Source organism: Plecotus auritus (assembly GCF_963455305.1).
Source record: "Plecotus auritus genome assembly, chromosome: 6".
Lineage (NCBI taxonomy): Eukaryota > Metazoa > Chordata > Mammalia > Chiroptera > Vespertilionidae > Plecotus > Plecotus auritus.
In genome coordinates, this window is record NC_137773.1 from 133,336,294 (window position 1) to 133,357,387 (window position 21,094).

Sequence of the window (21,094 nt, forward strand, 5' to 3'; positions counted from 1 at the left end):
TAGGGGTTGAGGGCATGGGAGTCTTCTTTCCAGCAGCTTGGTCCAGCACAGTGTCCTGGAACAGGTGTCCCTGAGTAAAGGGAGGTGTCTGTCCCCCACAGAAAGCCAGCCTGGATGCATGGAGGAAAGACGCCACTGTTATTATTATTCTTTCCTTTCTATTAAAATTACTATGTGGTGGTATCCGTAGATCCCTTATTATATGCCAGGCACTCTTCAGACATTATCTCATTTATTTCTCCTTTGGGTAAGTATTATTTTACTGTACAAGTCTGGTTTTAAATATAAGGTAACTGTTACAAGAAAATGAATTCACCTGTCCCAGGTTCTTCGGTGAAGAAATGGTTGAGTTGAGATTTGAACCCATGCAATCAGGCTCAAAGTCCCAGCTCTTAAGTTCACCCTGTCCCACGGTCACTTTTGACCTGTCTCTAGTGTGAAATTACTAGAGCTGATCCAGAGCCACCTGATTCAGCCTGGATGGCGCGTTGGTATTGCTTTTGAAAAGCAAAAAAAAAGGCGTTCCGCTTCCTCCTTGTTCTTAAATGCTGTCTCTGTCATTTCTGGCCTTGGCTTAAGTGGTACCCTGGAATCTCTGTTGTCATTAGTTACATGTGTTTAATAATTAGGATCTGTTTAGATGGTACAGATGAACATTTATGAATTTTATTAGCTATGCCTTTTTGTACTAGAACATCAGTAACTTGCAGAGCAAACATGATTTCACTAATTGTTGCTTAGAAAGAATCTAAGACTAAAAAGTGTGTAAGGTAAAAACATTTAAAGAAAAAATATTAGGTAGCACAGGTAGTTAGGATATTGCAAAAATCACTGAGATGATACACTAATGACCAACGTTTAGGAGACCCTGGTTAAAACTATCATTCCTCAGATTTTACACCTTAGAGCAATAATTCAGTAGCATGATTCTGGGGGGAAAAGGGTTTAGATCAAATAAGTCCAATAAACACATTCTACCATGTTCCACATTGGAGATTCACAGTGCACTTTACAGTAGTAAAGGCTCTGAAAACTCCTGCAGTGTTCACATTTATTTTTCCTGTGCTCTCAAAACTTATTTGAGCCTAACCCTTCTTTTTGTTTTATTTTGTTGTGGTAACAGTTATTAACATCCCCCAGAGCCAGCCCCGCCAGAGCACTGTTTGTAAACCACCGAGTTAAGAAAACCATCAGCCAGTGAAACTGGAACAGGTGGTCACAGTGCTGTGTTTGGGGAGTGGTTTGTTGTGCTGAGGCAGTCATGTGGGAAGTGGTTTGCTCTGTCTCCTCGTGTAATTGGGGGAAGTGGTTTATGCACTTTTTGCCGATAACTCTGCAATTTTATTTTCCTTCATTGATTTTCATTTTATCCACCACCCACCTCCGATTCTGTTTTACTCATTGACATTAGACTAAGAGCTAGAAGAGGTCTGAGTTATGAGAAGAAGAGTGGAAGGGACAGGCATTTAGCTTTGCACTGTGTTGCCATGGGGATAAGCACTGGGGAAGTGCAAGGATGCATAAATTTCCATAACCCCTCGCTGGCCATAAGTTAGCCCTTCCAGATGCCTTAGCTGCTTTGGTGAAAATGGTTTGGAAAATGGAAAAGTGAAGTCTGGTAGATAGATACTGAAGTAAATAGTCCCCGAGAAATGTTCGAAATTGGAAGTAAAAAGATTGTGAAATATTTTGAAAGATTAACACAAACAGAATAAAATAAAGGTTTAAAAAGTTTCCAAAACCAATTAATGAGTAATTTGGATATTGGTTAAAGTCCATGTCTGTGCTGTTCATTATGGTAACCACTAGCCACATGTAACTATTTAAATTAATTAAGAGGAAACAATATTGAAAACTGTGGTCCACAGTGGCACTAGCTGCATATCCAGTGTTCAGTAGCCACATGTGGCCAGTGGCTGCTGCATTGGACAGCAGAGAAGTGGACATTTCCATTGTAGCAAGTTCTATGGGGAGCGCATTGATAGAATTCCAGCACAGCCTTGGTTCCACACTCTTCACAATCCCCTCCGCGTGAGTGTGGCCAGGACCTGTGACTTGTACCTGGGGAACAGAATAGGCAAAGGTGATGGAGCCACTCCCATGGTTTCTTTGCCTTATACAAGATGTCTTCTTAGCAGACTGCAGAGAGAGGGCTCCTACCGTCCTGGGAGAATCAGACTGCCATGTTGTTAATGGCCTATGGAGAGGGCCACGTAGCCAGGCCTCCTGAGGGACCTGGGACAGCCTCCACTCCTGCCAACAGCCAGTGAACAAGGCAACCTCATTCATAAGGCTGCAGGGAAAGGAATCCTTTGACCTAACAACCCGAGTGAGCCCGGAAGTTTATTCTTCTCCAGTTAAGCCTACAGATGAGAAATGCAGTCTACAAACATCTTGATTTTTGCCAGATAATCCTGGGAGCAGAGGGACCAGCCAGCTGTGCCTGGACTTGGGACTCACAGAAAGTGTGAGATCATAAGTGAGTGTTGTTTTAGGCTGCTAAATTTGTGGTGATTTGTTACACAGCAGAGGAAAACAGATTCAGTGTTGGTCTCTCTTTGGGATGCTCCGATAAGCCATACCTCAGATGGACCAGACCCTGAATGAGGGTGGCTTGCGTACTGAGGCTAGTGCTTTGCCTCCCTCTTAGAGAAGAGAGATTGTAACTCTCACAAAGGCATGTCCAGGCCTGGCTAGAATGCTCCATTTCTTTTTGAGGCAAAGATCTCATAATAATGTATAATAAGATTTTATTATTTTTATATAGCATAATAGATAACACCATGAGCTTTGGCATCATAGCAACGATGTTTCAAAGTCTGGATCCACTATTTATTAACTGTATGATGTTGGGCAAATTACTTAACCTCTCTAAGCCTCTTAATCTGTAAAATGGGGATAAAAAGATCCTCCATGTAATGATATTTTAACTGAGATTATATTTTTACAGTGTTCAGTACAGTGCCTGACACATAATGTGACACCCAGAAAAGAGGGTGTTTTTTATTACTTAGTAATATTTTAGCATTGATTTCTGGTAGGAAATAATATAAACACTGACACATTTCTTCTGTACTCTAATTTGGAAAATCAGCATGTAAGCTTTTTATCTTCTTATGCCTTTGCTTCACTTTGTGTCTGGGCTGCTGCAGCCTAGTTCCAGATTGGATGCAATAAAAACAGGTCTTGCATATACCAAGTGCCCCTGTGCTCACAGGTTGCTGTGGCTGTATATTGTCTGGGCAAATCGCCCCCAACTTCTGGCCAGACTGTGGAATGTTGGTTTCCTCCAACATTAGCCCCCCAGGGGTCAATTTCACAGTTTCCATCTGTTTTTATATTACCCCAAACTGTAAATACAACTGACACCCTACCAAATTGGCCCTAATATGCCCCTGTCCAACAGCAGAGTCGTAGGCTTTTAGAATGATACAATGCTCCATGGAATTGTGGCAATTAGACAAATGTTTTGTTTTAAAAGTGTTTGGATTCTCTTTTTATTATTTGAAAAGAAGTAAATGATGTGCAAGGAGAAGATATGAGGTGGGAGCAGGGCAGGAGTTTGAATCTTCTGTCTTGGCTTTGTCTTAGGTTCCTCTGTGGTCCCAGGAGTCCCATCCTAAGTTCCCTGTTATCTGTTACTGTCCTTTGTTGATCTCTTACTTCCCCTTTTTTGTTGAGCTTCTACTTTTATCTTCACTCATTGTAACACCTTCAGACTTTCATCTCTGATTAACCCTGTCTGTAGGGAAAGAAGAGAACCAAATTCATTATGATGCATTCAAGTGTCAGAATCTGAAACACACTACACGTGTCTACTTGTGTGGCAGATTCATCTAGAAAACCTAATGATTTGTTCCAAAAGTGGTCACACTGAGGTTAATGGGTCCAGAGAACAAAATTAACAGGGATATTGCACAGCATCCTCCTTGGTTTGTGTCCTGCTTCGTATCTGGGTCTGCATTTGATTGAGTGTTGCTGCCCCGTGAGGTTGGAAGCTGTGAAGCTGCCGTCTTCCATTGCAGACGCTGCAGGTGGAAAGCTAATGTTCTCAGGTGATTTCCTCACGGGTGCCCAGTTCACTAGTAGTCAGGGCACCCTGTGAAGTTTGGGGTGATGGACCTGAACGTGGTTGGGCTACAGAACAGAGACTGTATCCAAGGATTTCTGTTTCTGCTCTAGGACTTTCTGGGTTGCGTGGGAGAAGAGAAAGTGGGACAGTGGTGGGAAGAAACTCTGCAATTTTCTCCACAGGTGGGTGGCACAGCACAGAGGTGAGGGGTTGGGGTGGCCTTTGGAGCCAGACCGAATGAGAATCCTGCCTCTGCCACTCACTCGCTCTGTGAGTTTGGGGAGGCTGTGGAGAGGGAAATGAAGGCGACACAGCCAGCGAGAACAGCCAGTGAGCACTAGGAACTGAAAGAAGACTGGATTCTGGAGTCTAGGGGGAAGGGTGAGAATGGTGTGGGGTGAGGCTGGTGAGGCCCACGGGTGTGTGATTTTATTCTTTGGGAAATGGGAAACGATTGGAGGTTCATATGTCAACAGTGTGTGATCTGAGTTGATTTGAAATGCTCACTCTTGCTGCTGGCCGGAAAATGAATTTAAAGAGAACCAAGAGTGGATGCAGGGAGACCAGTGAAGAGAGAAGAGCATCGTGGTTCAGGCAGGAAGCGATGCTGACTTGAGCTGTGGCAGCCAGGTTGATGGAGAGAAGGGGTCCACTTGTTCTCAGTTTCCCTGGGCAGGGCATCAAAGCCCCGTGATGTAATGAAGTAGAGGATACTTGCTGGGCAGTGAAGATGCAGGGGTACCCTGCTTTGGGCTCTCCTGGTGGGGAGCTAACTGAGCATATGGAGGAGAAGCCTGGATTTGTAGTCCAGTCTGTGCTGGGGGGATGTAGAACATCACAGCCTGTGTATTGTTCCCCAATGAGAACACTAACCATTCCAGAGCTACCATTCTCAGATGCATATGAGCAGCCCATGCTGTCCGGATCACCACACCTACATGGAGGCCACGTGATAAGAAATTCATTTGGTAAATAGTACATCAGGGCCAGGCCTGTCAGTTGTTTACGGCTGCTTACCAGGAGGAGGACATTGTTATTAGATGCCCATGGACTGACCACTGCATCCTGAGGAGGCTACAAACAGGCTTGCTTTCCCCTGCGAGTTTCCTGTGGGTGCATGCCCTTCCTGCCAGGTGCATCTGGAGGGCGAGCAGGTCAGGAAGGGTCAGGCTCTCTGCTCCCTGACCTTGAGTCTTCCCTAACAGGCCTCAGCATCTGCTCTCCTTGCTTAGGCCTCTGTCACTGGGTTCCATTCACATCTGGGATGGCACTGCACTGGTATTTGGGGGGAGGAGGTTCTTCAGGGCCAGAATGAGGGAGGACATTTGAAAGAAATCAGCCCTTCAGAAGCTTCTCCGGAATGAAATATCTATAAGAAAAACAAGCCCATCTCTTGTTAATTGTGCTGACCTTCTGCTGTGTAACCTGCTCCCTGGGTTTTCCTAGCTTGGGTGAGAGGTCAGACGGTGGGGTAGCGGGGAGACGAGAAGTACACTGGAGTGTTTGGAGCAGTGGGAGTAGGCTGACATGTAGAAAGCACTCACTGTGTGCCGGTTACAGTTTTCAGAGCCTTAGGTTAATTAAATCATTTAATCTCTCTCTCTCTCTCTCTCTCTCTCTCTCTCTCTCTCTCTCTCTCTCACACACACACACACACACACACACCAGTGAGATAACTTGCCCAGATTGCCCAGAGTCCCACGCTTTGTAAGGGATGCTTCTGGGATGACAATGCAGCCAGTCTAGCAACACTGTCCCACCTTGGTCTCAAATGATTTAAACATTTTTTTCAGGCCCAATGAGGGACAGCCTGGTGGGATCATCTCCCCAAGGAGCTTTTTGTCAGTGGAACCTGAGACTACAAGGTGGAAGGCTGAGTCTCTCTTTGCCTCGGGGAAGCTCATTTCTCAGGTTTCATATCTGAACACTCGGTCCCCTCAACACCTTCTTTCTTTAGCTTTGTTATCAGGTTCTGGGATGTCCTGCGGGCCTGGTAAATGATAAATGGTGTCTTTTTGAGGTGTGTTGTCATTGTGTGCTTTAACTGAAGGTGGCCCTGTCTCTGGGTTCTTGGGAAGCCTCAAACACCATAGGGGAGGTAGGAATACAGGAGATGGGAGATGGGAGGGTACACCTCCAGGGAGTGAGCGGGGCAAGGACCACAGGTAGCAGCAGAGGAGGAACCACTGAGGAGGAAAGCCGAGATGGAAAGCATGGGGAGATAAGTGGGCACCTGCTCAAGGGTGTTGGCAAGGACTTAGGCAGTTATCAAAGCTGGGAGCCAAGCAGGCGGGCTTCGCTAGGGATGCTGTGACAAATTCAGAGTCCAAGAGATCTGCTTCCTTCTGGACCTAAGTCCTAAGACCTTGGCCATACTGGTGACTCTTTGCAGGGAGGAGGGCTGGATTCAAGTAGCCACAACCGGCCAGATACTTCCTCTTCCAGGAAGGAATATCATGCTCCTGACATTTAGCACATTTGTATGTGCTATAAAAATACCTCTGGGCTATTTATGATAGGTTTCTGAAATTTATAGCTATGCTGAAGTACTGAAAGGTATTTACAAGCTTTACAAAAATGGGATCATCTCAGTGGTTAAAAGTAAAAGCTTTCATTATTGGAAATTCTGCATGCAGCACTCATTGTCAGCTTCCATTGTGTGTGTGTGGCCCATCTGCTTGTGTAGGCGCCTCGGGATCCCAGCTCATTTACCCATGCTCATTGTGACCTTCCGGCAATGCTTCCATTAAGATAACCTTCCAGGAATGTAACTCATCTTATTATTAAGAAAAGTACAAGTGGAAGTGAAATGTCTGACAAAAAGCGCTTAATAACCCATTCCAAAGTTCATTGAATGAGGCCTTTGGAGTACCTGCTGTTCTGGTGTGGGAAGCAGACCCTAAATGTGTGTTCCCAACATTGCACAAGACACAATTACATTCCTGCCTCCAGCGAACGTGAAACAGAGGGCGCGTGCTGGGGTCTGTTCTAGGCATTTGACCTGCACTAACTCGTCAGCTCTTCACAGTAACCCCCATGGGTTATTCTTATTCCCCTTATATAAGTGAAGCTGAGGAACAGAGGCTAAGAGACCTGCCCGTGGTCACACAGCTAGAAAGCGGTGGTTTCTGATGGGAGCCGTGCGGCTTGGCTCCATGGTTTATAATCCTAGCTCCTGCCACAGCTGCCCCAGAAAACTCCTGCAGCCCAGAAATTGTCTTCCACAGGGTGGCTCCATGTAACACTGCCAGTTAAAACCCCATCCAGTTATGTGTCCAAGAGAGAAGAAAACATACGTACACACACTAAACTAGTACAGAAATGTTCATGGCCATCTTATTCTTAAAAAAATTGGAAACAGCTCAAATATCTATTTAAAAAGGGAATAGCTAATGAAACTGTAGTATATTCATGGACTGGGATGCTGCTCAGCAATAAGATGGAACTTATACACAACAATACGGATGCATCTCAAAAACCTTAAGCTGAGTCTGAGAAGTCAGACAGAAAAGAACACGTGCTTCTGGTTCCATGTGTACACAGTGCAAGAGCAGTCAAAGATTCATGTGAATAAAGGTTAGAACCTTGATCACTTCTGGGCAGGGGGAGGGGCACCAGGCTGAGTGATGGCAATGCTCTGCATTTTGATTGGTCAAAATCATTGATATCTATGCATTTTCTTATATGTATTTTATAACACACACACACACACACACACACACACACACACACACACACACACACGTGAAAGTCCCCCAAACCCATTCTTTTCCTCAAAGGGAACCATTGTTTACAGACTGGTGAGGGGTTTCTAGGAGTTTCCATGTCCAGGCATGCTTGCATATATCCATCCAGACTTCCGTGTTTTATGATAAACAAGATCAGCTATAGATATTATTCTACTACGTGTTTTCTTTTTCAGCTGACACTATGTCTTGAAAGTTTTTCCATCTCCACGCCTCAGGTTTGCCTTCATCTCCTCAGCTGGCTCAGGGTTCCATGGTGCGCATGTACTCAATCTCAGCCAGGTTCCTTGTGGGTGATGAGGCAGTTTTCAAATTTTCACTATTGCAGCGCTATAATGAAAACTTTTGTACATACATATTTGGACAAGCATTTTTATAGGCTACTGTCCTAGAAGTGGGTTTGCTTGGGCAAAGTGTCTGTGCACTTTGGTGGATCCTGCCAAATTGGTTTCCAAAAATGCCTTTGTCAATTACATTCCTGCTGACCACAGATGAGAGCTCTGGATTCTGGCGTCCTCTCTAACAATGGATATTATCCATCATTTCAAGTTTTTGAGAGCAGATGGGTAAAAAATGGCATCTGATTTCTGCTGAGATTTTAAAGAAAGCGAAGGTTTGGTTTTACCTTTTCTATACAAATAAACATATGTTCTTAGAGAAACATAGTTAACTCCCAGCCCATACTCCCAGCCAGATGATTCTAGAGGCCTGACCAGCTCTCAGCAGCAAGTTAGAGAACACATTCTGATTTTACTTTGATGGATTATTCAAGTGAAACTAGCAGGAGTCTGTCCTCTCTGACATTCATTCTTTTTTTTTAAATTTTTATCTGTTGATTTTAGAGAGAGGGAGGAAGGGAAAGGAGAGAGAGAGAGAGAGAGAGAGAGAGAGAGAGAGAGAGAGAGAGAGAGAGGAGATAGAGAGAGTTAGATTCATTTTATCGTTCCACTTATGTATGCATTTATTGGTTGATTCTTGTGTGTTCCCTAATCAGGGGTCAAACCTGCAACCTTGGCATATCAGGTTGATGCTCCACCCAACTTAGTTACCCAACCATGACTGACATTCATTCTTTATATAAGCCATTGTTGATCTAGATACCTGCTGGAATTTTTTTAGTTAATTCAAATTCCTTAATGATGGCTGAATTTGAAAAGTGACATGACTTGCTTGGCTGGTGTGGCTCAGTGGCTGAGTGTCACCCCATGCAGCAAAAGGTCACCAGTTTGATTCCTGGTCAGGACACATGCCAAAGTTTTGGGAAATCCCCAGTAGGGGCATGCAAGAGTCACCCAATGGATATTTATTTCTCATCGTTGTTTCTATCTCTTCCTCTTCCTTCCTCTCTCTCTAAAATCAATAAAAACATTAAAAACAAGAAAAGAAAAGTGACATGACTTGCCTAATGAGACTGGCCAATTTAAGGCAAACATTAAAAACTGGCTATACCACTGTACTCTCAAATTACACCCCCATGATTGCTTTTTAAAAAAACTTGCATTTTCTCTATATTTTAATGCTCTTTTCCTGGAGGAAAAAAAATCACTCCAAAATAACTTTTCCCCCAGACATGGAGAGCAGGTCAGTCTCTGGTTGTCTTGGAACCTGAGTTGCCTGGGGGGTGGGGGGGAGGAGAGGGAATTTGGGAAGCTGGTATCAGAGACACTTTCTTCTAAGGTAGTACCGCCAGAGGGCTGGTAGTTTGCACTCCCACAGAGTTTTAGAGACCATCGAAGCCATATGGAGTGTAGCACGATCTACCTGGTGTGTGTTTACTTCTGCAGGCAGGGAAAGTGTGCTGATTGATAGGCCACTTACACATCTTATTCTTGGAAATGCTGAAGTGACTACTAGCAAGAATCGCTGTGGTCATTCCTTCAACAAGTGTCTAGTGAGCTTGTGTGGGGTATTTTCTCTTCTCCAAGGGATCTAATATTTTTTAAACGTTATGACTTTTTCTACCTGCCTCCTATTCTCTCTTCCTACCTCACAGCTTGCCTTAGCTTCCCTGACTAGCATCTGAGAGGGGAACTGTCCAGTGGATGAGGTGCCCATCTCTTCCCATCCCACTCCACTCCTTTTCTCCTTCCTACCTCTGGCAGAGCAGTTCTTCTTTCTCTTTTTGGCTTTCAAGTAAGCTTTTCTTAGAAGGAAGGGTTCTATTGCTAGAAAGATATATGAAAACCCTAGTTATCCTACAAAGAAGTTATGGACACTTTACATGTATCTCTTGATATTCACATGTACAAAGACAAGATGATCATCCTCATCACCTTATTCTGCATGGATTTTATTGGCCCAAATCCCAAGTTGTGCCATTCTAAACCCTACTTTTCTTTTCCAATTGCTAGTGTCTTAAATAAGGTGGTATTTGAAGGAATAGTTGGAGACGACTGAAAATATGCCTCCATCACAGTGTCTGAACTTCAGTTTCCATTGTTCTTAGCCACCCATTCTATTTTCTTTTTAATGTTCATAGCAGTTTTACTTTCATAGCTAGAAACCTGGAAAACCCCCAAATATTGATCAACATATGAATGGTTAAACAGACTTTAGAATAACCATGTATGGAATACTACTCAGCAACAAAAATGGACTAACTACTGATCCTGACAACTGCATTGTTAATCAGTAATAATCAAAACAGCATTCTGAGTGAAATAAGGCAGACACAAATTGGTCTATACTGTGTGGTTCCATTCATCTACAGGAACAGATTAGTGGTTGCCAAGCCTGGGTGGTAGCAGGGGATTAATTGTGAAAGGACGCAAGGGAACTCCTGGGGTGATGCAAAGACTCCAGATCTTGATTGTGGTGGTAATTACATGGGCATAACACATCTGTCAGAGCTCATTGAACTGTGCATCTAAAATTGCATATTTTCCTGTATGAAATTATATAGCATGAGTTGATTGCTACTCATTCTTAATTCAGGAAAGTTTTAAGGGGTGCATGGATTTGGAATGTTTTCTTCTTTTTGGATTGAAAAAACCCTGCAGTATCCCAGAAAACAAGGTCTGCTTGGGAACTTTGTGGGAGTTCTTTAAGTGATGTTTGCAAAATGATGTTTGCAATTATAATCTGTCTTATTTATCACTGGTACTTGGTGGGGGGCGTTTAACAGTTCTACTTAAGGGTGTACTTCAAAGTAATAAAAAAAAGTATTTCTTTATAAGACATGTCCTCTAATTAAACAATCTCACCGGTAATACTGACCTCTCCATCACGTCCTATTACTGTTCACTGGCCTTGTCTTCCAAGGAACTAGGAATTGTACTTGCCCTGAGTTAGTATGCACTTTGGAACTACTAGACCTCTGTTCAATTAGGCAGCAAGTGGTCATTCTTAACATCTCTCTAGTAACCAAACGATACTCTCCTAAAAGTAGGTTAGCATGTAGACTCTGCTGGTAGTATCATATGTGTACATTACTGTATCTGGTTAAAGCAGAGAAATATCAGACCGAAATCCTAGTAATCCAATCCAAATAATGGTGATTCTGTCTTACCTTATATACTTATATCCTCTTAATAGATATCACAAGAAATATTTAAATCACTTAGTCAGTTGGTTCTATAAATATTCTGACCCAACTGAGCCAAATATTTAGTTGGTTCAGAGTATTTTTTATTAGCAGGGCCCCTAATAGAAGATTTTTCAGCTCAATAAACAATTCCCTTGAGCTTCTTTTTCTTGGAGTAGGAGGAAGTAGACACGTCTATAATTTAATGAGCACTAGAAATTAGAGTTTCTTGTTGAGAATGCTTCCATTTGATTATTAGTTGTTTCATTTGGGCCTGTTGTTTATCACCTCGTTCTCATCTCATCCATACTTCCATAAGAGAAGTGGTTCTCAATACACTTGTTTGGGGCTCAGTAACAGTGGCCCACTTAGCCAGGCCTGGGAGAGTGGGCGAAGGGATTAAAAGGCCCCCCGCTGATTCTGCTCCATGGCTCTGCAACTTTGGAATCGCTGCTCCTGAGCCCTCTGGACGGTCCTCCTGCCTCCTCACACATTGGATTAGATTTATAACAGCTGCCATGGACATGGTTGCCTAAACCTGTGGAATGTTTTGCTAAACGCTGCTGGTGAAATAGTCCACATTACGCCTGTAACTGCCCCTCCCCTGCTTTGTTTTAACCCTTAATACTTAATCTTTTATTCACTTGATCACTTTATGATTTTGCACTTTGACATCCTATAGATTCATTGAGAACTTTTGGTCCAAGCACTGGGGCTTATTTAGCACGATGATTAGCCAAAGTGTTATTCTGTTTGAGCTAAGTGATGACAATGTATTTGATTGGAGCTCTGTAATTGTTATTTTAAAATCAAAGTAATGGATTATGATCTCAGAATAGAACCTGATCTAAAAGAATAATAATAATTAGAACAGCAAGCACTACTTAGAAGAAAATAAATGTTCCATCACAGACCTTAGGGCCCAGCATACCATGAGTCCCACCTACCTTTGTAGTTCTATCGCCTACCCCACCCCACCTGACCCCACCCCACCCCATTACTTACCTCCCTACAGTCTTCCAGTTCTTAGAAGTAGCCAGGTCCTTTCCTGCCTTGGGAATTATACTTGCTGTTCTCTCTACCTGGGGGGCTCCTTCCAAGGTGTTTTCTTGGCTGGTTCTTCTGAGGCTCACCCACAGTCTTGTTTCCTTAGGGAGGTTTCCTAGACACAGTGACTAAAGCCATCTGCTCCACCCACCACCTTTCCACACATGCAAGGCACATCATCTCTCACAACATGCCATGTGTTTCCTTCAACATTAGGAAACCCAAGTTGTGTCTCCTTGGTGCTTGTCTGTCTCCTCTACTGGACTCCAAGCTCCATGAGGAGGGTGGAGACTATCCCTGTTTTATTCACCACTGCAGCCCCAGTGCCTTTCTGGTCCCTGGCATGAAGTAGGTGCTCCATACCTATGTGTTTTTGAATGAATAGAATATTCTGAAGTCCCAACTCTCCCTGAACCTATATCAATATGGGTCTGTACTTAGCACTTCCATTATGATCACAAAGGACCTGGCAGTGGTTGAATTTAACCCAGCTGTGCTGACTTTTCTCAGGCATATGAAGGATCAGAATAAGAAGGTGGCCAACCTCAAGCACAACCAGCAGCTGGAAAAGAAGAAGAATGCCCAGCTCCTGGAGGAAGTGCGCAGGCGGGAAGATAGCATGGCTGACACCTCCCAGCACCTGCAGGTGAGCCCAGGCTTCTCCTCTTCTTGCCTGAATAATTGGAAGTCTACTTGCTCTGACATGTAGCCATTACTGTGGGAAAACATGCGCAGAAGCGGTGGGCGTGCCTCTGCTCTGAATTCAGCATTAACCACGTACCCCCAGGGGGCCCGGAGGTCTCTGTAGTGAGGAGCATCATTTCAAAATGGTGTCCAAGAAAAGCTGATAATGGGGGAGGCCACTGATGCTTCACAGGTTCTCTTGGTTCCTGCACTTTACCTTAAAAGCTAAGGACTGCATTTATATAGTTGGCAAGAAGCTTAAAACACAGACATGTCTTCCTTTTAGAATTATGGAAGTTGCTTTGGTTTTAGGAGAAGGGAAATGTGTGCCTATTATCCCAGAAGGTATTTGGGAAAAGATGCATGAAGTTGATCTCAGACAGTTTATAAAACTGGTTTTGTTTTGCTTAAAACTCTGAGGCTCTGAGACAGATCATTATTCTGTCTTCTTTGTGGAATATAGTTATCTCTGAATGGATGGCTCTCAGAAACCAATAGACCCACTGAAGACACCCATTTTTCCTCATTAACCATTTCTATTTTTGGCAAAGGGGCTCTCTCCATGTGCTCAATAAAACATTCAAGCTAGCCCAGGGCATTTGCTTTGAAGTTCCTTTATTTATTTGTGGGCCTTTAAACAGAGCAGTTCAAGTTCAAGTTGGCCTGAGTTCATTTTAAATTTTGCTTATTAATTAGTGTCTTTCTCCAGTTATATATTAGGTTTCCTCCTTGGAGATAGAAGAAGTTAGATAATTTCAATATGTACTCATAGTTGTTCTTTTTAATTGAACCGAAGAGAAATAAATTATTCCAGAGTAAGAAATGCAAGAACATGCCCTGCACTGAGCCTGGCATGAGGGGATGACTCCGTAGTAGTTTCTTTTCTCTCTGTGTCCGGGAGGTGCCTGAAGGTTGCCAGTCAAGCCTCCTTGCACTGATATCTGATTTGAATAGCACAATATTAGAATCAGCTCCTTTGTTCAGCCCTGGGACCACCTTAGTTAGCATGGACTGGTCACTTGTTTGAATCCACAGCTTCCTCAATGTTCTTGGCAAATTACATCCCAGGGTTTTGTAATTCTTTTCCCTATGGGTTATGAGACGTCAGATTGGAGCCTACAGACTGAGATAATTGTTAACTTAAATTTGTAGAACATTTTATTGCCTTGCCAGGCACATATTCTCATTTATTCTTCACAAAAATGATGATTCTACATATGGTAAAACTAGTCTCAGAAAAGTAATGAAATGACATCCTAGTACAGAGTGGAAATGAACCTGACTCCAGGTCTTCCACCTTCAAGAAACTAATGTAGAGAAGTATTAACAGGATTAGGTACCATTTATTAAACTTTTCTATATGCTGGATTCTGTGTTGTTGACTTTATAGAAGCTGTTTAATTCTTACGTCAACTGGGTTAGTCGGGGCTCCTAGTTGCTGACTATGGCATCAGAAATCAACTTTATCCTACTCACAGGTATGCATTGTTCTTCGTTGCCTTGATTCGCAGGAAGGTGTCCACAGTGATGCCAACAATGGCCACCAGCAGCCAACACAGAGTCTGTGAGCGCTGTCAGCCCAGGGGAAGGAGAAAAGTCTTTTCTTAGTAGTTCTAGATAAAGTTAAAAGGCTGATAAAACACATAAATTGGCCAAGCCAGGATCAGGTCATGTGATGACCTGATCTTGAGGACAGGGGGTAGCCTTACCCAAAGCCCATTGGCTGAGTGGGGACAGGTGATTTCCCACAAGAAAGAGAGTTCTGTTACCAAAGGGGTTGCCTTTGTTTTTTTCATATCAGTGTCATATGGGGAGATTATGGATATGGTGAGGGTTCTGGAGAATTAAGAGAGGAGGACAAGAAAACTTTGGAGAGAGTCTTCACGGGGCAAGTGGGACTGGGGTGGAATGAGTTTGACATGGTAGGGAGAGAGCAGTAGGGAAGGCCCTCCAGGCAGGTACAGAGGTTGCATAGAGCAAGATACAGTCAGGGCACAAAACCTAACAGACCAATTGATCATTGTGACAGTGAGGTAAGTGTTGTTGCTATATTTCTTTATCTACCTGTGGAGCTAGAATGTCCAGGATTCATTCCAAGTTTCAAAATTTACTAGCTGAATGTCTTTGGGCAGGTTACGTAACTTCCCTAAGACTAGTTTATCTGTAAAATTGGAATAATAATTGCACCTACTCCAGAGTTGTGAGGATTCAAGTGTCAATGCAGCCCTGGCCCGTGTGGCTCAGTTGGTTGGAGCATCATCCATACACTGAAAGCTTGTGGGGTCCATTCCCCATCAGGGCACATACCTAGATTGTGGGTTTGATTCCTGGTCAGGGCCTGTATGGAAGGCAACCAATTGATATACTCACTCAAATTATGCTTCTCTCTCACTCCCTCTTTCTCTCTCTCTCTCTGTTCTCCTCTCTCTTAAATCAATAAGCATATCCTCAGGTGAGGATTAAAAAATAATAATAAATAAAAATAAAGTGTCAATGCATATAAAAATTTAGGATTGTACTTGATACAAGATATACTCAAAATAAGTGTTAATGATAGGGTGTTTTTTTGTTGTTGTTTGTTTTTCTTTTTCTCTTTTTAATTGTTATTATAATATCAAAGAAAAGGTAAAAGAAACATTTTTAAACTATCTATGCTGCACATGGGTATTTATGCAGTTCTGCTCTGATATGCATTGAGCATCAAAGTTTCTGTTTTTTCTATAAATAGTCATTTTTTCTTTCCTAAGGACACATCCAGTTATGGAAATTAATGTCTTGTTTTGACCCATGAACTTTTGTATAGCAATATTTTCATAAGGGGCCTTAGTAACTACCTCATAGACTTATTCATAAAAGATAGCCTGGTCTGGAATTGCTTAGTTGCATTCCTGACCACCCCAAATAACGGACAGCATTTGAAATGCAATAAAAAGTAATCACGATTAATTTTGATGAAAATGTCTCTGGTTAAGGTTAATAGAGAGTAAAACTCCCACTTTCCTGGATTGTTAAGCAGATGTCCTCAGATGTAGCAATTACTGCCTTCTGAAGGCAGAACTTTCCTTTCTGGGGGCATTTGTGTTTTTTATACTGCTGTTGTTTTAAGTGCTTCCTGTTTATAAGTTAGCCTGTTAAGCCCTTTAAGTTTCAGTCACCTGGCATCTGGTTTACTTGGTTGGTTGGTTGATTAGCTGATGGTTGTGTGATTGGCACCTACAAAATTTGTTTTTTTCTACACCAGTATTTTGTAATGGTTGGGTACTCTGACTTCATGATTCAGCCAAATAGATATTTCATCCAGAAAAATCTAAGGCCGAACATTGCCAGAAATAATAATGGCTTTTGGATCGTGTTCCAAAGGAAGATTGAAGAGATTCAACCAGTTGGTATGAGAATTGGAGACACAGGATTGGGGAAGTGCACTCTACCCACAAAGAGGACATAGTAAAGGGGCAAGACAGCCATTCAGTCTGTCGAAAGAGACACGATTTGGAGAAATGGTTCTCCTTTATAAGGAAAACAAGAACATAAGCCTGATGAAAAATTGCTGCTGCCATGGCTTGCCTGGATGGCTGTAATAGAGAGTGGTGGGGACTGTGAGCCCATGCCTCATCAGAAGGCATGGGGACCACCAAGTTTTGGCTGACTGCTGCCAGGAAGGTGGACCTAGAGTCAAGGGACCTTCTGGTTGCCATAACGTGTGAATCTTTACATGAAATCTATGGATTTTAGAAAGTTGGTTCAATGGTTTTAAACACTTCGTGGGTCCAGTGAAGCACACGTGCAGGTGAACTGAACCCTGGTATGTAGCATCTCTTGCACAGCCTGACACTCTGTTCCTACTGTAAATAAAGAGCTAGCCCAACACGACCCACCAAAGAGAGATGGCAGTTTAGTGCATTTGTCCTGAGTTCTTTTTTTGTCTGAAATAACTTAGTTTAAGACTATGTAATTACTTGAGTAAGGCAGGGAATCTCTCTGACCCTCACCTTTTTAATCTGTAAGTGGGGATTACAATTAGTACCTTCCTGGATGGTTCAAATAAAATGAAGTTTATGAAAGAGCCTAGCACAGTACCTGACCTACAGGTTCAGTTATTAGCGTTTTCTCCCAGAGAGACAGCTAATGAGCTTCTAACCATAGAAGACAGTGCCCATTGGAAGTATCGCCTGACAAATCCTTTGTTAACGATTTTATACTGATGAGTAATACAGATCTTGAGCACATGCCAGTGAATGAAAGTTTCCAATAAAGCATTAAAAAAAACATTTTGGGCAAGATGGAGGGAATATTAAAATATTTTTCAAGTTTATGCTGAATTATGTGTGAAAAGTCGATGTGAAAGACTGTGATTTTCTTGTATAATTTCGTAGACCTGTTCCCCAGGACACAGATGATGGAGCATGATATTTACGCCTGTCCTTGGGGCTTTGGGCTTCCGTGTATCCCCTTAGAGTCCACATGGAGATTTTTCAACAAGGTGTCTTCCCGGAGATTCACACTAAATCGTCTCTACCAGGACGGGATGCATATTTCCCCCTCCAGCCTCTAGCTATTTCTTGCTGAATAAATATGCCAATGTGAAATCCCAGTGGAAATCTTTGTAGATTTTGGCTGCATTTTTCCCTGTGCAGCTTATCAAGTTAATGAACTAACATTCTAAGAAGTGCACAAGCCAATATTTTATGCTCCTTTTCTGTTGTATGTCTGCAGAATTCTCTTCAATTTATTGCCTGAAAACTAAAGTCTGTTCTTGTGTGCTTCCGTTTCCAAATTATAGGTTCCCAGGGAACTGTAAAGTTTCTTTTCTGCTAGTGGTTAAGCCCAAGTGTGATCAGTTTGAAAAGCAAATGAATGTTCCCATTTATTCTTGTCCTTTTAGTAGAGTTCTAAAAAAAGCAAAAAAGCTCAAAAGACAATTTTATTTTCCAATTTGTGCAACTCTGGACATCCGTATCTTTTTTCCAAGGGGACTTCTTTGACTTTGCTCCTCCAATTAGATTAGGCTTGTTACAGAGGAAGTGTAACAAGCAACAGAACCCTTACACATACCTAGCTTTCAGCAAAACATTATGGAATTCCCAAGCTTAGCCAGGTTGTTTTTTTCAGAGGGACACTGATGTTTTAAGAAGCAATTTTTAAGACTTAATATCGATATTCTCATTTCTCCATGTCAATGAGTTAATTTCTCTTTCAATTCCCCAAGCTTAAAATGGTTACTCTAGTGGTGATCTATGTTCGCCTGTTACGGTGCACTTCTGCCTACTGCCATTAGAAGAAACCTGACCAGCAGAGTTAGGAGATTCATCACTGTCAACACATGTTTATTTAGTTCTGAGTTTTCATGGCTGTTTGGTAGGCATGGTGTGGAGTGATTTAGGGAGGCTCCATTTTAGCCATCTTGTTCAACATACGGAAAGGTGAGAGAAGTCGTCTTAACACCAGTTTAAAAGAAAAAAATCTACATTTGTTTACATTTTCATTTTAATTTAGTCTGATCTTTTTAGCACAGTGAGTTGTTTTCTTTGTCCTGTGATTTTCTACCTTGATGGGTAGAGATTGGGATGTTCCATTAAGCTGTGGATAAAGTCTGTGGTGGTGTTGAAATGTGGACTGAGAGGCATCCGATGTTTCCAGGCTGTTCATAGTTTCAGATGACAAAAAGTACTCAGGTATTTGCCAGTCTGCAGAGGACACTAAACATTGGCCAGTAGGACTGAAGATTAATACAGAAGGGCTTTCTATTCTTGGGGATTTATTTTGACATTTGTTTTTCTTTCACACTCTCATTCCCTATGACCCCAGAACTACTTTTGTTGTAGCAGATCTCTGTAGGCAGCCTCAGAAAATCTTACTTGACAGTCAGCTTCTAGTATCCTTGGGTTGAAGTCCCTACTCTTTGTAGGAAATCAAGGACTGTCAGGGAGACCAGGCCTCCTGTGCACTGTATTTGGGAACTAACCATTCCTTAGAAATGTTCCAAGCAGCCAAGTACTAGTAAAATCCAGTAAATAAAACTGTTGTATGTGGAGTTTTCCTCCTTTCTTCCCAATAAAGCATTACTTGTTTTTCCCAATATGCAGTAACTTGCATATTTCTTCGAGAAACGTCTCCTGCTTTTTCCTCAGGATTTGTGACTAATCCTCCACTTCATACAGCCCCTCTGTACAAACACAGTATATTTCTATGGAAAAAAAGAGGTTTACCCTTAATCAAGTGTTGCCTAATCGACCTCCTAAATTACCCCCTAGAGATGGAGTGGAGTTCATTATTCTTTTCTGAAGGGTTTTCGGGTTTCACTCCATTAGTGGGTCTTCAGCCAGCCTCAGCAAAGTGCATGTTTGTTTGTCAAAGGCTGAAGATCCTGCAGTATGAAATGCAACATATTTATCAAATGAAATCACTGTTATTATGGGAGCAGAGTTGTAAATGCTCTGGGATGACAAAGCTGGAGGGGCTGGAGGCTGGAAAAGAAGTCTTGGTAGAATAATATGTAATCTCTTATTCACTTTGAGAGAGGTGACTAGGAGATGAGACTATTTTTTAATTGTTATCCCATTTTGTGCCCTTTAGTCCCTGAAATGTCAGGGGGAAGGTAGCATGCATGTTCCTGTAATCTCCAGGGAGAATCAGCACACAGAGGGGTGCTACAGGACAGGGTGGGCATTAGCTCTATGGAGCGAGGATGGAGAGCTTGCCTTGTAGCATCTGCTTTTCTTCAATTTACCTTTAACTCTGACCGCCGAGCTTATTTTGAAGGAGGTTTGGGCTATAACCTGGAGACATCATTTTTATATGTTTACTAGAGGCCCAGTGCATGGATTCGTGCACTGGTGTGGGTCCCCCGGCCTGGCCTGCACCCTCTCACAATCTGGGACCCCTCAGGGGATGTCAGACTGCTGGTTTTGGCCTGATCCCCACAGGCCAGGCCGAGGGACCCCACTGGTGCACAAATCCATGCACCAGGCCTCTAGTATGCATGTAAGATCTTTGGTTAATCTCTTTCCGCCCTCCCCCCTTCCCTCTGAGATTCATCAGTCTATTCCATGTTTTTATGCCTGTGCGTTGAGTGTCTGCCCCCTGGTGGTCAGTGTGCTTCATAGCTACCGGTTGAACAGTTGAATGGTCGTTAAGGCTTTTATATATATAAATAGAGGCCCAGTGCGCGAAATTTGTGCACGGGGCGGGGGGTGTCCCTCAGCCCAGCCTGCATCCTCTCCAATCTGGGACCCCTGGAGGGATGTCCGACTGCCCGTTTAGGCCCGGTAGGATCGGGCCTAAACGGGCAGTCAGACATCCCTCTCACAATCCAGGACTGCTGGCTTCCAACTGTTTGCATGCCTGCCTTCCTGAATGCCCCTAAACACTTCTGCCTGCCAGCCTCATCATCCCCTAACCACTCCCCTGCCTGCCTGATTGATACCTAACTGCTCCCCTGCCAGCCTGTTTGCCCCTAACTGCCCTCCCCTTCAGGCCTGGTCACCCCTAACTGCCCTTCCCTGCAGGCCTGGTCACCCCTAACTGCCCTCCCCTGCAGGCCTGGTCACCCCCAACTGCTCTCCCCTGCAGGCCTGGGTCCCCCCCAATTGCCCTTCCCTGCAGGCCCGGTCACCCCCAACTTCCCTCCTCTGTCAGCCTGGTCACCCCTAACTGCCCTCCCCTGCAGGCTTGATTGCCCCCAACTGCCCTCCCTTGCAGGCCTGGTCCCTCCCAACTGCCCTCCCCTGCTGGCCATCTTGTGTCCACATGGGGGCAGTTATCTTTGACCACATGGGGGCAGCCATCTTGTGTGTTGGAGTGATGGTCAATTTGCATATTATTCCTTTATTAGATAGGATTAGATAGGATAGAGGCCTGGTGCACGGGTGGGGGCCGGCTGGTTTGCCCTAAAGGGTGTCCCGGATCAAGGTAGGGGTTCCCTTGGGTTGTGGGGCGGCCTGGGTGAGGGGCCTGTGGTGGTTTGCATGCTGGCCACGCCCCTGGCGACCCAAGTGGAGGCCCTGGTATCTGGGATTTATTTAT

General features: G+C 43.5%; 1 protein-coding gene across 12 annotated transcripts in view; it reads left to right on the top strand.

Moving 5' to 3' along the window:
• ERC2 (ELKS/RAB6-interacting/CAST family member 2) overlaps positions 1 to 21,094 on the top strand; it is a 909,167-nt gene that overhangs the window by 473,535 nt on the left and 414,538 nt on the right. For all 12 annotated transcript variants that reach the window (XR_013960983.1, XR_013960984.1, XM_080676097.1 and 9 more), the window contains one exon: positions 12,899 to 13,034. Coding sequence is in view for 10 of the 12 variants with exons in the window: in XM_080676097.1 (XP_080532223.1) it covers positions 12,899 to 13,034 (136 nt within the window). In the remaining 2 variants the exon portion in view is untranslated. The remainder of the gene's footprint in view (positions 1 to 12,898; positions 13,035 to 21,094) is intronic.